This window comes from Myotis myotis, unplaced genomic scaffold (genome assembly GCF_014108235.1).
Source record: "Myotis myotis isolate mMyoMyo1 unplaced genomic scaffold, mMyoMyo1.p scaffold_m19_p_3, whole genome shotgun sequence".
Lineage (NCBI taxonomy): Eukaryota > Metazoa > Chordata > Mammalia > Chiroptera > Vespertilionidae > Myotis > Myotis myotis.
In genome coordinates this window covers 205277141-205293645 of record NW_023416335.1, presented here as the reverse complement: position 1 = coordinate 205293645, position 16505 = coordinate 205277141, and the positions used below count along the sequence as shown (strand labels likewise).

The window sequence follows — 16505 nt, the reverse complement described above, 5'->3', positions numbered from 1 at the left end:
CCTTGGTTGCGGGCACATCCCCAGTGGGGGGCATGCAGGAGGCAGCTGATCGGTGTTTCTCATTCATCGATGTTTCTAACTCTCTATCCCTCTCTCTTCCTCTCTGTAAAAAATCAATAAAGTATATTTTTTAAAAAATAGTGTGAGATCTTTCTGTAATTTTGGATGCATTTTGTTTGTGATAGTGTGAGTTTTAATGGCCATCAAGTTAATGTTAAAAGCCTGACATGAGGTTTAGAAAATGCTTCTGAAGGTTCCGTTTCCTGCAGCTCTCAGTGGGTAGAGAATCCCTTCTTGAATTGAGGGGGAAGAAGGATAATTGGGACGAGAGAGAAAGGAAACATTACTTCCTTGTTTGAAGGAAGTGATGTTCATGATTAGGAGAAAACCAAGTGACATAAACCCAGATTTTCTTTGATCCCCAATGATTTGATGTCTAAAATGTGGGGTGGGGAGGGGAGGGGAGTGTTGATCAAAGTGCGAACATTTTGAAGCCATCTCTGCCTATAACTTCCAGAAGGACAGTGGTTGAAGACTGCAGATTTGCACAGTAAAATTATGGCTTTACTTTTCATTGAATAAAATGGGAGGTCAGGAGGTGAATTGTTGAGGAGGGAGGGTTTTGCCACATCTATCACACAAGATTTAAATTGGGATTTTGTATGTGAACTTAAAGAACAGAAGTAAGAGAAGGACTGTGGAACTAAAATGGCTTATAATAATTTCTATAGTTAATGCACGTTCTTTATGATATTTCAGATATTACACTAGATCCCAAGCAAGCATGTGGGAGTGGGTATTGTGTGGAGAGTCCTGCTGTGTTGTTAACCTGAACTCTCTGCTCTTAAAATCGGAAAGTCTCTGTTGTGTGGTTTTGAGAATTTAATTTATAATGTCATTCTACCTATTGTTATGAATTGTAATTTAATGAATTTGATTTGTTTCTCCCTAAGAATCACTGAAGGAATAGAATGCCCTAAAGAAAATACTAATGACACAAATTAATTTCAACTCTTATAACTTATTTGGAGTGAGAAATTTCCTGGCATTTTTTAAAACTTGAAGGAAAATTTTTGATTCTGGCAACTAGTTAACTTGAATATGGTCATGGACCTGTCTAGTAACCACAGATTGGTATGTGTTTGTGTGAGCATACATCTATATATATTTGTGTGTGTGTGTGTGTGTGTGTGTGTGTGTGTGTAATATTTCCCCCAATTGTAAGGCAGTGTTATATTTTACCTGAGCAGTGAAGGAGTATTCAGATAATTTTGTATACTCACCTTAAAAATAATTACGGAATGAGAATTTAAACTCACTTTTTCTTATTTTTTCCCCTCACTGTTTCTTATAGGGTAACCAGGAGCCAACAACAACTCCTGATGCAATGGTTCAGCCTTTTACTACCATCCCGTTTCCACCTCCTCCACAGAACGGAATTCCCACAGAATATGGAGTGCCACACACTCAGGACTACGCCGGCCAGACCAGTGAACACAACCTGACACTCTACGGCAGTACACAAGCCCACGGAGAACAGAGTAGCAACTCGCCCAGCACACAAAACGGATCTCTCACGGTACGTGGATTATGAGGTGGACGGTGGAAAGGTGCATGTCATCTTTGAGATCGTCACCTTAATCGTCATACCAGAAACCCTTTTGAGTTAATTTAGCATTTACATTACACTACATAGCATTTATGTCGCTTCAGTTCTACTCCACGTATTGCAATTAGAAGATAAGGATTTAGCATTCAGACTCACAGCCCCAGCCCGGAGCTTACAGTGTGGAGGTAGATCAGTTTAACAAGGTAAGTGCAGTGGTGAGACTAAGCTTAGGGGATGCTGCTCTTTTACATTTCACCAGTAGCTTTCATTCTGCAAAATTCTCATGGTCCCTTCTCTGTTCTCAAACACAGTTGCTCAGCAGCATTCTGCACGTTGCCTCCTCCCTCCTCCTTGAAATGCTTAGTCTGTTGGCTTTTGTGACCCCAGTTTTCCTCCTCAGCCGTGGGAGTTCTTTCTTAGTCTCTTTTGCTGGTTCTTCTTTCCCTGTTCAGCTTTTACTAGTAAATGTTGCATACTTTAGGCCTGGATCCTAGGACCCCTTTTCTCCTATTGTACATCCTTTCTATATATAATTGTATTACTAAATTTATCTGGTTTCTCAAGCAAAACCTGTGACTCATTCTTTTTTTTTTCCTCCTTCATCTCTACATCTCATCCACCAGCAAGTATTGGCAGCCATACTTCAAAATATTTTCTTACTTCAACCTCTTCTCATTATTTTAAGAATACAGCTGGATAGTGTTCAGGACTAAGAGCTGAGCTCTTCTGCCAGATTTCTTAGGTTTGGGTCCTCATGTGGCCCTTATTTAGCAGTATGACCTTGGGCCCGTTATTTAATCTTTCTGCCTTGGCTTGCTCACCTGCAAAGTGAAGACAGTAGTACCTACCTCAAGTCGCTGTTGGGAGATTTAAAAGAGTTTAAGTTGTGTAAGGTAGTTATCATCATCATCACTACTCTAATTCAGACCTCATCACTTACCGTATTGTATTGCTGTTGCCATTCTCCACATAGGTGTTTGTTGTTGTTGTTTTTAATGTAAATAATGTTATTTTCCTGCTTAACTCTAGTGGTTCCCAACATACTCAGAATAAAATCCAAACTCTCTACTTGCTTTACTAATCCCTGGCCCCAAACTCTTTGACTTCACTTCTTACTACTAACTTACTAAAGTAAAGGAAATGTCCTAAATTAACAATAGGTTTGTATCACCTATATAATAGTCTGTGGGATTGTGTAGTATATTTCTGACACTAAAAGCGTTCTACACTCTACATAGAAAGATCTACCTGTAGTTTTTAGATTCTTTTGCCTTTCCTCTATCAGATTGTCAGGAGATGAGCTTTGTTCAGCCATTAAGCCATATGATAAGATTTGTTTGAGTTTGTTTTAAGTGTTTTGCCTGGACTTAAGCTACTTTGTGGTATGCAGCTACTGATGTTTCTGCATAGTGATTTTCACTCTCGTTTTTACTTTTAAGCCTGACTAGAAGTTGCCCATGTCTGCATGGCTTAGTGGTCAGCCAGTCATCTGGGCAGAGGTGTGCTGAAGCACCAGCTTGTAAAGCTTTCACCATCTATTTGTGGGTGGGAAGCATATTCGGAGTTCAGCCAGTTCTCAAGTTTGCCTTGGGTTTTTCTTTCTCTTGGGGCCTCTCTTATCTCCCCTTCATCTGTATGGATTCATAGTCAGTGAGGAGAGTGTATACAGCTCTTCTGTGATTGTGTCATTTCCAGGGTCTCCCCTTTAGATTTCTGGCTGGCCCACCACTCACTCACCCCGATTAGACCACAACCTCAAACTAGAAAAACTGTATTTTCCATCAGGTTTCTACTAAGTTTGCCACTTTCCACTGACAGCTGTGGGTTTTCTGCTGTCTCCTCCAAATGCCCCTGTTTGAGTCTACTGGTTTGCTTGGCCCCAGCCCTGGGCTGATAAAACCAAGGTCTCCCCAGCACTGCTGAGGGCTGGGGGTGGGTTAGTGGGTTAGAATAGCCCTAGGCAATAAGTTTGTAGACTCCTGCTAGTCTTACTCTAAGCTCTAGCAATTTTACAAAAAAATTTCTCTGTTTATTAATTGCCTTTGATTGATTTCCAGAACCCTGAAAGACTGTTGGACAACTTCGTCCAGTGTTCTTATTGTTTTCTTGTTTTGAGAAGAGGATTCCCTGACCTGTTCATGCCATCATAGCCAGCAGCCCTTTCCCTTTTCATGATAGTTTACAATTACTCACTGCATCTCCTCACCACTACCTGTTTCTCTTCCTCTTTTTTCCCTATTGCCACCATTTCCCACTGTTTCAGGCTCCTGGATTGTATGTTTCTGAATGATAGTATTAAAGGCGAGCCCTGCTTCTAAATATAAATCTATACAATTAGGACCACTTTTTCTTTACAGTTTGGCATTATGTTGACCAATTTGTGTTCCTGAAGAAATATTGAAATAATATTAGAAATCCATGTGCCACCCTAATAATGTTTAGATTGTGAATTTATTGGTGCTGAGGAGAAAATGGAAAGTCCCTTTCGAGCTGTGTCTACTAACAGAGATAGCATAGATTTTATAATTTGGGAAGTTGCTAACAATAAAATGGTAAATTATTAGGGATCTCTGTTGAAGGTATTATATTTTTAAGTGTTTATTTTAAACATGAGTGAATTCGCTGCTCTTAAGCCACTTGCCTTTGGAAGTTGTATGTGTGTGTTCTTGGGGGATGTGTGTATATAGAGAGATTGAGTAGTTGAGCAGTGTATCATAAAATCTGGATTTGACAACATTACATATTATTCTATTAAACTTTAACTACCTAATTAAATGTTTCTTAAAATGGGTAGTCTGGTGATTCCTGTGGCCAATTAAATTCAAAAGGTAGATAGGAAGCATTGTTATTTATAAATAAATGATATCTTAACTTTACCTAACACTTTTTAGTTTAAAAATTGCTTCCACAAAAGTATTTTATTGTGGTTCATAAAGTAGCCCTTTGTGGTATGTTAAGGTATTCAAAGTCCATACTTTCCCCACCAGCACTCTCCCTCCCGCTGCACAGCAGAAGGCAGTGTGGCTCTGCACTGGTCCTCTAAGCCAGCGGTCGCCAACCTTTCCGACCTCACGGATCTCCAATGGTCCGCAGACCACGGGTTAGTGACCGCTGCTCCAAAGGTTTCCTTAAACCAGCGGTTGCCAACCTTTCGGACCTCACGAACCACCAGTGGTCTGCGGACCACCGGTTGGCAACCGCTGCTCTAAGCAGGCTCTTGACCTCGATTCCCACTCAGCCAAGTCAGCTCTGCTGGAATCCTTCCTTGCCTGGCATGCCGAGTGAAGCTGGATTTGTGTATTCTTGATTTAGGCTCAAGTAGAGTCCTAAGCTGACCACTGTGTGTGGTACTTACAAGGTGTGATTATTCTGTACTTTTGTCTCCCTAACTAAACTGTAAGCCTTTAAAGAAAAAGTTATTTGTGTTCATCTTTGCATTCCCTGACTTTTCACATACTTGGTCCTTAATAGTTACTCAGTAAATATTTCTTGGGGGAAAAATGAAAGAAGATACAGGTGTGCCGGAAGAGATCTGAGGAGAGAGAAGGCGGGGTGAGGGCACTTCTTGGTGGGATGGTGGTGATCTGGGCCGTGTATTGAGAGTGATTAGAATTTGAACATGCATTGGTGGTGGTGGAAGAATAGGAATGTCATTTCTCAAAGCAAAGGTGGAGAAATGGAAAAGATCAAAATACCTTTGAATGAAAGCATGGGTTTCCATTCGGCTAAAGTTTTGGGTGTTGAGGCATACTAATGGGAAGTAAGCTGGGAGAGGGTCACTGGAGTACCTATTGGAAAGAGTATTTGAATACCTAACTGAGAAATGACTTTATTGAAGGTTTTTGTGCAAATCAGTGGAAGTGAGAATTGTGCTTCCAGAAGATTAATCTGCTGCATATACAAGATGAGTAGAGAAGCCAGGACACTCTTAGGAAAGAATCTTAGGCTTGGAGTTGATAATGAGGTTCTGGATAAGGGGGTTGCAGTGCTTATGTAGAGGAGGGAATTAAAGAGGAATTATGAAGGTAGTATATACAGGACTTGACAGCTGATTGGATGAGTAAAATAAGATCATTATCAAAGGTTGTGTGATCCTTATGCAATAACTGTGTCTTGAATAAATCATTTTACCTCCCAAGTTGCAGTTTCCTCATCTATCAAATGAATATATCTGATAGGATTAGAGTGAGAATAAATTATATATGTTTGGAAATTACTTGTTTAAATAGTTCTTTAAGATAATTGCTTTTTAAATCAGTTGTTCCGATTGATGTCACTTACATGTGCTTTTATTATTGTGAGCTACAACAGTATTTTAATACTGGTCTTGTTTATGTTGGATAGTCCCATCTTATTGATGGGGAGAACAAAAGAAAGAACTTCTCATACAAAAAGGAGAAATAAGCAATGAAATCTGGAATTTTATCTCTGAAATGTTTTTAGAAATTGATTTTAACATTGTGTTCTTAAGATGAGAGCTTGTTTTGACAGTCAGTTGGTCTCATACTGCGCATTAGCAAGGGAGCGCAGTTAGGGGTCTCCCACCTGGGTCTGCAAAGGCTTGATTATCCCTGAGCCTGCTGCAGAGAAGAAAGGACAGCAGTTCCTGTATGTTGAGATGTCTTTCCAAATGCCAGCAGGCATGAAAACCAAAGTGTTTGAAGTAAACAAGCTTTGGTGAATAATCTTCAGATCTGAGGTTCATAATTATATACATATTCTGCCTACTTATTAGATTATACATTTCTTTTTTTTAAAATATATTTTATTGATTATTTACAGAGAGAAAGGGAGAGAGATAGAGAGTTAGAAACATCGATGAGAGAGAAACATCTATCAGCGATCAGCTGCCTCCTGCACATCTCCTATTGGGGATGTGCCCGCAACCCAGGTACATGCCCTTGACCGGAATCAAACCTGGGAACTTTCAGTCCACAGGCCTACGCTTTTTCCGCTGAGCCAAACCGGTTTCGGCAGATTATACATTTCTTGAGGGCAGGAACCATTGTCCTCTTCTCATTACTCCTATTGGTATATAATTGATGTTTATTCTTGGGCTTTCGTGCTTACCGCTAAATAAAGGTGGCTCTGACCCCACATTGTCCACCATCCTTGGTCTCTTCGCTACATCCTTTCTTTGGAGATGCAGTCTGATTTTCTTGCCCTCCTCTACTGTCAGAAGATCAGTCTGACCAGCTTCCCTTGGAATTACCCACTGACTCCCTTGTGGATTGGTTACCCACTGAAACATAGCCAAAAAGTTGTACCCCTTAAAAATGGGCCCATTTGCCCAAATAAGGACTTGTGGAACATAGTGGAAAAAATGGGGTGCAAATCTTTCTATCACGTGATGTATTGTTGGGCTCTATTACCTTCAGCCTGCAACAGAGGGATTATTATCAGCACATTCTCCTTCAGACTAGAGTTAGAGGTCTGGGGCGTCAAGGGTCGTGTGAGACTCAAACCATCCATTCGATATATTGTTAATATTGTTAACTTCATGATTATTGCTTCCTCTCAAGGGTGTGAAGCACAAACACACATATATCCTTTAGATGTGCATAGGGTATAAAATACATCACAGTCTTATTTTATACAAATTTGAATTGTTCAGAACTGAAATGGGATATAGAAAAATTAATGAAATTTCACTTTGGGGCAACTTTTAAACTGTTAAAGAATAAAATTTGACTAAGAAAATTATACAGATCTTATTGGCTTTATTCAGTGATTCATGAATTGATTAGCATCCAACCTAGCAGATAGAAAGGAGCTCTGAAGAGCTGTACAAAGCAAGAGATTTTATAGGCCGAAGGGAGCAGGAACAAGGAAGTCCTACTGGGCATTTGCTAATTGGTTAAAGCAGGGTTGCTCTCCTTATATGGAGGAAAGGGAAATCTTGGAGCTGGGTGTGGCACCTTGTGCTGAGCAGGCAAGTGCTGGTTGGTTGATGTAGGCCTGCCTTTTCTGGGAAAGCCAAGCATAGACATTTTAGTTAGGTTTTGGTTTCTTGACATGGGCCTCGGCTTAAGCAACTCCATTTTGGGTCCAGTCTGGTTCCTTTTAACAGAACCAATGTGAATCTTCCTAAATGAAAACTTTGTTAATAATTGCCTAATTTCAAAGCTATCTGCATTGTGTGGCAATTCACATGGCAGTTCTACTCTTAGCAGTTATAGAAATATCTTCTATCCTTTGGTAAGTTTAGTCTTGAATTTTGCAGTTTTCAGAACCACATCCCTTATACTATATGTTCCTCTTCACTGAAGACCAACCCCCATCCAAAAGCTACTTGTCTACAGTCTCTTTTCCACAGTTCTAAATTCCAAAAATCCTGAAAAAACTGATTTTCGTAAGTTTACAGCAAACCTCACAACCTATATATAATCTTTATTTATGTGAATATGCATACATTTTGCTAAAGAACTATCACTGCCCCACGTCTCACTAAGGGTTTTACATTATAGATTATACCCATTATTGCCTGCCAAAATCCTAAAAATTCTGAATTCTGATATACATTTGGCCCTAAAGTTTTCAGATAGAGTTAAACGGCAGAGAGATGGAAAGTACAAGAAAGAGGTAAGAAAATTAGAGGACCAGTCTAGAATATCCAGCATCTAATAATACAAGTCTCAGAAAGAGAGAAAGATAAAGTTTATAGGGTGGAATCATCAGCGAAGTAATTCAAGAAAACTTCCATGGACTGAAGGGCAGTAATTTCCAATTTATGAGACCATGGGATTCCCAGCAAAATAGACCAAAATGAAATAAACCTACATTAAGGCATATCTGTGTGGAATTTTAGAACGCTGGCTATACCTGAGAGAATGGGAGGAAGTCACATACAAGAAGATGGGAATCATGATGCCATCAGATTTCTCAGCAGCAACACTGGGAGCTAGACAACAAGTGCAAGTTGCCTTCAGAATCCTAAAGGAATTTTTTTTAACCTAGATTTCTATACCCAAACACTCATTAAAATGAGTTGTTTTAATAGATGTTTTAGACATGAATCAGATTCTCAAGAGATTTACTGTGTAAATTGAATTTCCCCTCCTTCCCATTAGCCTTACAGAGGTGAAAATAAGAAATTACTACATCCCAGGAAACAGAAGAAAATTAAATATTGAAGGAAATGGATACTTCATAAATCAAAATATTGTTCCTGAATTACAAGATTCCTTTTATCTCGCATAAAGTTTTATGATAAAGACTTGGAAGGTTATACTTCACCTTGTATTGCCAGAGTTCTCTTTCAGCCCAGAACAGAACATTGATTCACAATGTATAAATAATTAAAATATTTTTATGTTTCATAGAGGAGTCAGAAAAATTCATCCATTTCCCAGTTATACACATTTTAAAAATTTGAGTTTAGCAAAACAGAACATTTTTAGTCCTCATTTCTAGAATGAGGTTTTGAGACTTAAAATCTGATGTGCTGTTCAGTGTAAAAGCCCCGGGCTCTCTGCAGTGTTGACAGATAGCTGGACCTCACTGGCGGCTGCGTTATTTGAAGCGTGGATGTACAGACTTGAGTCAGCGGGTCCCGTCTAGCGTTGCCACTGCCAGTCCTACTGTAAACTCTCAGTCACAGACTCCAGTCTTTTCTGTTTTCATTCCCTGCCCAGTGAATAAATTAGGTCAGGAAATGACCACAGAAGGAAAAGACAGAACCTTCAGAGATTGTTTATATAGGCAGTAAAGTTGCTCAGTGGCTAGCAATAGAAAATAAAGCAAACCAATTCTGTATTGACTGAGATTTTTCTCAGAACAGTTTAACTGTCCACTTTTCACAAAGATATAGCTAAAAACTTTTTCTTATTCTCTGAGTGTTGTCTGTCTCAATAATTAGTCTATATTAAGATAAACTTAAAGTTGAGAATGTCTAAGGGGAAATAGCTAATTACATGGAATATACATTTTCTATTCCTGTGTCCATTCAGTGCCAAAATCTACTTTGCAGCCCCTTTGAGTATCAATTTAGTAGTTCTCTGTCATTTTTCCTTTGTAAATGTCAGTGTGCCTGGCTGGTTTTCTTTCCTCTAGCTTTTCCTCCCCTTTGTGGCCTCACCTGCTCGTCTCCCGTCAAGTATAGAATACCTGTCACCTCTTGTAGTTTTTCTTGTCTCTTGCCCCATGCCTATCTCCACCCAGGAGAAGTCCTGCTCCTTCAGGTGAGTATTCTGAGAAAGCGAGAGAATGGGGTCCACGCATATTCACCCTTCTGATGAGAGAAGATAAGAGAGCATGGTGCAGTGTGAGAAAGGAGGTGGATTAGCACATGAGACTGGGCTGCCTGGTTTTGAATTCCTACTCTTCCACTTAATAATATGTGACCTTGGGCAACTAGCTTAACCTCTCTGTGCTATAATTTCTGCCTCTGTCAATTGGTGATGATAATACTATCTTCCTCATAGAGTATTGTGAGAATTTTAAAAAATAATACATTTAAATACAATATAATATAGTGGTTAAGTACATGTACTAGAGCCAGACTACCTGTGTTTGAATGCCTGCTTCATTACTTTGGCAATATTTCTATTCCTCAGACTCCTCATCTGAAAAATAGGCTAAAAAATAGTACCTACTATGTTCTCAAATTTAAAAAAAAAAAAGTACCTACTGTTACAATTATTGAAAGAATTATATGAGTTAAAATATAGAGAGTATAGTATGTAGTCCAGTATTGGCAAATAGTAAACACTATTTAAATATTACTTATTATTAAAAGGCTTAGATAAGAATTTGTTGTATAGTATACACTCAATAAATAGTTGATATTTTACAGGAAATTCCCATTTTCAACAATATTCTGTAAGAAGAAAGATTATGGTTTTGAAGAGAGGAAAGCATATTAGAGCCACAATATGATGCCACTATCTTTCCTCCTCCCACCAAATAATTTAAATGAACATGGCAATACTAAGCAACTAGAACTCTGTACACAGTTGAGTATAAGTTAGTACAGCGCTTTGAAAAAGTGATCCTCTATTAAGGCTGAACCTTACACATATCCTTAACCCAGCAAATCCATTCCTAGACTCATTTACACACAAAAGAAATGCATGCTCCATGTAACAAGACATAACAGAAATATTCATGTAACAAAGAACTTAATAGCCAAAAACTGGAAGCAACTCATATAAATTCTGTATGTTTATAAAACCGGAGGATGGAGAGGATGAATTACGACCTGTATATAAAATATGTGTAAAAGAAGGCAGACAAAACAGTACATATGGTGTGATCCCCCACCCCACCCCCCTGCTTTTTTTTTTAAGTTCAAAAATGGTAAAACTAATTTTGCCATCAGGCTAGTGGTAACCCTTCGGCAGGGGACCTGTGACTGGAGTTGAACCCACGGTGCTTCTGGAGTTCTGCTTCTTGATCTAATTTGATGGTTCCTTGGTGTATTTTCTTTGTGAAAATTCATTCTGCTATGTGCTTATTATTTATGCATTTGTATATATTATATATGTTAAACTTTAATTGAAAATTTATATTAACTCAAAAAGCTTGAGAATTTTGGAAACGATAGTTCACTTTTTCCACTTGCCAAGCTTTCTAGAATTGCCCAGGCTGGGTGGCTCAGTTGGTAGGAATGTTGTCTCATGCACCAAAAAAGTTGTAGGTTCAAGTCCAGGTAAGGGCACTTATGGGAGGCAACCAATCGATGTTTCTCTTCCTCTTTCCTCCTTTCTCTCTCTAAAAAATAAGTAAAAAACAAAACCATATCCTCGGGTGAGGATTAAAAATATACTTCATACTTTAAAAAATTGTAGGTGTTCAGTTCCAGTGCAGATGCAAGAAAAAATGGTCCTCCTCACACTTTCTGTCTGTCTGATTTTGGCAGCCAAGATTGGGGAATACAAAACAAAACAAAAAGTAGATGCTCCTTACAGTGCCAGAAAATTAACCAATGTGGCTTCTAAACATGTCTTAATTTAGGTCTCCGGGGCTGTGGAGAACTCAGGAGCAACAAATAAGTAGCTTGGGAAATATACTTTGAAGTAGTCATTAGTTTTCATTTACCTGTCATCTCACATATAGTGATACAGATACAGGAACTACAGATGGGGTGGGCAAAAGTAGGTTTATGGCTATGAATTCGCAGAACAGAGTTTATTCTTGTATTATTATTTACTAGAGGCACGGTGCACGGATTCGTGCACCGGTGGGGTCCCTCAGCCTGACCTGTGCCCTCTTGCAATCCGGGACCCCTCAGGGGATGTCAGACTGCCGGTTTTACCCCAATCCCTGCAGGCCAATGCCGCCTGCTGCTCCCACCTACCGCTCACGCTCATCCTGGCCCTGCTGCGTCTGCCACAAGCTTGTGCTCAGTCAGTCCCGATCGGGAGAGGCTCATGCCATCGCAGCAGCGCTCGCCAACCATAAGCCCTGCATCTGGCGCCTGTTGGTCAGCTGAGCAGCACTCCTGCTGTCGGAGCACACTGACCACCAGGGGGCAGCTCCTGCGTTGAGCGTCTGCCCCGTGGTGGTCAGTGAGCATCATAGGGACAGGTTGACCAACCGTTCGGTTGTTAAACATTTATAGAGAGAGAGATTAACTAGAGGTCCAGTGCACAGAATTGTGCACCGGTGGGGTCCCTCGGCCTGTCCAGCACCCTCTTGCAATCTGGGACCCCTCGGGGAATGTTGGAGAGCTGGTTTTGGCCCAATCCCCACAAGCCAGTCCGAGGGACCCCGTCAGTGCACAAATCCATGCACCGAGCCTCTAGTACACATATAACATCTTTGGTTAATCTCTTCCCGCCATCCTCCCTGCCCTCTTCCCTCTGAGATTCATCAGTCTGTTCCATGACTGTGCATTGAACATCTGCCCCCTAGTGGTCATTGCACATCATAGCAGTTGGCTGGTTGCTTAGGCTTTTATATATATACTAGAGGCCCGGTGCACAAAAATTTGTGCACTCAGGGGGGAAAAGGGGGTCCCTCAGCCCGGCCTGTGCCCTCTCGCAGTCTGGGACCCCTCGGGAGATAACGACCTGCTGGCTTAGGCCTGCTCCCGGGTGGCAGAGGGCAGGCCCAATCCCTAGGTGCAGCCCCTGGTCGGGCTCAGAGCAGGGCCGATTGGGGAGTTGGGGCGCCGCCCCGTCATGCACAGAGCAGGGCGGATTGGGAGGTTGTGATGCCACCCTCAGTCACGCTCAAGGTAGGGCCGATTGGGGGGTTGGGGCGCCGCCACTGTCACACTCAAGGCAGGGCCGATGGGGAGGTTATGACTCTACCCCGTCACACACAGAGCAGGGCCCATGGGGGGGGGGGGTTGGGGAGCTCCCCCATATCAGGCACAGAGCAGGGCTGATCAGGAGGTTGGGGAGCCTTCCCCTGTCACAAACAGAGCAGGGCCGATAGGGAGGTTGTGGCCCCACCCCTGTCACACACAGAGCCACAGGGCGATCAGGGGGTTTGGATGCTGCCCCCTGTCACACTGATCCCGGTGCTGGGAGGCCTCGCGGCTCCGCTGATCCTGGTGCTGGGAGGCATATTACCCTTTTACTATATAGAGGCCTGGTGCACGTGTAGGGGCCGGCTGGTTTGCCCTGAAGGGTGTCCTGGATTAGGGTGGGGGTCCCCACTGGGATGCCTGGCCAGCCTGGGTGAGGGGCTGAGGGCTGTTTGCAGCTGGTCACACACCCTCAGGGTGGGGGTCCCCACTGGGGTGCCTGGCCAGTCTGGGTGAGGGGCTGAGGGCTGTTTTCAGGCTGGCGGGTGACGGAAGCTCCCAACCGCTCCTTTTTTTCTTTTTCTTTTTATTCTGGGCCAGCTTTAGCTCTGAGGCTCCAGCTCTTAGGCCTCTGCTCCTGAAAGCAGGTATCTGGTTTGTTTCGGTTCTGTAATCGAAACTCTGTATCAACTCCAGCTCTGAGATCCTGGCTCGCTGAAAGCAGGTTTCTGGGGTTTTGTTTAGCTTCTATATTTGTTACAATGTTTCTTAAACTGCAGGCTCAGAGGCCGGCAAGGCAGGCAGGGAACGTTGGAGTCCTCCGTCACTGAAGCAAGCAAGCCTCATGTTAGTTTCAAGCTGCCTGGCTGCCGGCCGCCATCTTGGCTGGCAGTTAATTTGCATATCTCGCTGATTAGCCAATGGGAAGGGTAGCGGTCGTACACCAATTATCATGTTTCTCTTTTATTAGATAGGATAGATTATATTATTTTCCATATAAACAACTGTAAACCTACATTTGCCCACCCATATATAAATTATATATAAAACTGGTTTGTAGCTGGAATAAGTCTTTTTAACTTTTCTAGAGTGATATACTGACATCTGCAGGCCTGAGCTGGTGCTTGTAAAGTTTGATTGGAGAAAGTTTCATGTGGTCCAGCTGTGAGATGTAAGGGGCAAGGTTGAAGGTTCTTGATAAGCATTCATTATAATTGGTGCTCTTGCTTATTGCTTTGGTGTCCATGATGCAGTTTTAGTAACTTAGTGAGTTTCTTCTTTAGATGGAATTTGTTTTGTTTAGTCTACATTGTGCCCAGATTGATGATTGAAAACGTTACACTTTTGCAGGTCATTGCTTCATAGCTCTTCCCATTTCTGCTATTTTTATATCACATGAATCATTGCACATTTAAGCCATCTGCAAGGCCTGAATGGAATGAGATAAAAGCTGCCATCACTCAGATTGACACTTGAAAAGCTGGTATTCATTCGGAGTTTATTCCTGATTATATTTTAAAGTCTCAAACTTCATTCCACACTAGTTGCTAACATCTCTAAGAAAAGTATCTCTGATTCACAGGTGTGTGTTTTTAGTTGAACATTGGGTCAAAGGGAAAGGATTTGTTGTGTCACCCAGAAGAATCAGTTAGGGATTCAGTTCTAATTCTACTGAAATAATAAGAATAGTAGGTTCCCTGTTTTAAAATATGTTGGTTTTGCCCTGGCTGGTTTGGCTCAGTGGATAGAGCGTCTGCCTGCGGACTGAAGGGTCCTGGGTTCGGTTCCAGTCAAGGGCACATGCCTGGATTGCGGGCTCCATCCCCAGTGGGGGGCATGCAGGAGGCAACCAATCAATGATTCTCTCTCATCATTGATGTTTCTATCTCTCTCTCCCTCTCCCTTCCTCTCTGAAATCAATAAAAATATATTTTAATAAAATAAAATATGTTGGTTTTAATGAGCTCAGGTTTGGCATGCACATCATAGTGAATGGTAAAACACAAGGTTCTGAAATTGCCAGGTGAATGCTTCAAAATAAATGTTTTTTGCATGCTTAGAATATATCACACCTATTAGATATTTGTCAAAAGTGTTTCTCAACATAGCAACGTTTTTGAGCATTTCTTGGTGGGGTGGTCGGTGATTAGATGAACGCAAGTCTGGGATGCAGCAAAAGAGACTCATGATCAAAAATGCCCCTTCACACTCACACACTTTCACTATAGATGTATACAAACCTATCCTTTATATGTGTGTAGTGGACTAGTCAGGCTCCCTTAAAGCCTTTCCAAACAGATTTTTCTCAACACAACTTTGCTCTGAGCAGCGAAAGGTTGGTGTGTGTGCTAAAGTTACCTGGAATCGTGTGAATTCGGGAGGGGAGTATAGACTGCTTTCAGAGTAAGAAGTGTCTTCCATTTTTAAGTAAAATGGCCATTATCACCAAGTGTCTCCTCTATATAAATAATACTTTGGTAACCCAGTAGTCATAAACTCTGGAACTTATAGAGGGAATAAAATATAAAAATATGCCTTTGTTTCCTGAAATGATAGACCAGAAATGCATTGATCTTCACAACTAATACAACAGACTCTTCATTTTCAAGACAGGAAGATATAAAAAATAGAAAGTTTTACTAAGAATCTAAGAGTAATGGCACTATTTTTATTTCTTTTATTTTTTAGAATATGTCTTTATTGATTTTATTTTATTTTTTGAGAGACATCAATTTCCTGCCTCCTGCACGCCCCCTACTGGGGCTCAAGCCTACAACCAGGGCATGTGCCCTGACGGGGAATTGAACCTTTGGTGCACTAGGCAGTGGTTGGCAAACTCATTAGTCAACAGAGACAAATATCAACAGTACAACGATTGAAATTTCTTTTGAGAGCCAAATGTTTTAAACTTAAACTATATAGGTAGGTACATTGTTATTAACTTAATTAGGGTACTCCTAAGGCTTAGGAAGAGCCACACTCAAGTGACCAAAGAGCCACATGTGGCTCACAAGCCGCAGTTTGCCGACCATGGCACTAGGGGCACACTCAGCCCACTGAGCCACACAGGCCATGGCTGGTACTATTTTTATATCTTCAGTTATCCTAATGTATCTCCATGTCGTCTTGGGCAAGTCACTTAGTGTTTCTGTTTCTTCCATTTTACTAATGTACTATAGATATTCAAAAAACCTAAATTTTGTGTGTAAACTATAGCATTTTGAACATAGATAACATCTTTCTTTGTTTTTTCTCATAGAAGTACAACAGTAATTTTTGCCTAAAGAAACTGTTTGAGAATGATTTGCGTGGAGGAGGATTGTATTTTACATAATTCATGTGAAGTAATTGTATTTATTTTTTGTTCACTATTTATTTCTTTGCTTAGCAGACAGAAGGCGGAGCACAGACAGACGGCCAGCCGTCACAAACACAAAGTAGTGAAAATTCAGAGAGTAAATCTACCCCTAAACGGCTGCATGTCTCTAATATCCCTTTCCGCTTCCGGGACCCCGATCTCCGACAGATGTTTGGGGTAAGTCTCTGAAGTCCTTTTTGGGGTTTACAATTAAAATATAATTTAATCTACCACGTATATTATTAGTCATTAGTACTTTAGGATAAAATTACAAATAGATTGAGGAAGATCCTGGGAAAATCAATATTTTCATCAGAAACTTTTCCTATCACCTGTCTATTAGA

The 16505-nt window shown here is 41.1% G+C and overlaps 1 protein-coding gene across 25 annotated transcripts in view; it reads left to right on the top strand.

Moving 5' to 3' along the window:
- The window catches only part of RBFOX2 (RNA binding fox-1 homolog 2), a 265267-nt gene that overhangs the window by 203569 nt on the left and 45193 nt on the right, over positions 1 to 16505 (top strand). For 17 of the 25 annotated variants that reach the window (XR_004966064.1, XR_004966065.1, XR_004966066.1 and 14 more), the window contains 2 exons: positions 1355 to 1579; positions 16192 to 16338. Coding sequence is in view for 22 of the 25 variants with exons in the window: in XM_036299493.1 (XP_036155386.1) it covers positions 1355 to 1579; positions 16192 to 16338 (372 nt within the window). In the remaining 3 variants the exon portion in view is untranslated. The remainder of the gene's footprint in view (positions 1 to 1354; positions 1580 to 16191; positions 16339 to 16505) is intronic. The other 8 variants (XM_036299487.1, XM_036299477.1, XM_036299497.1 and 5 more) reach the window with 2 other exon arrangements.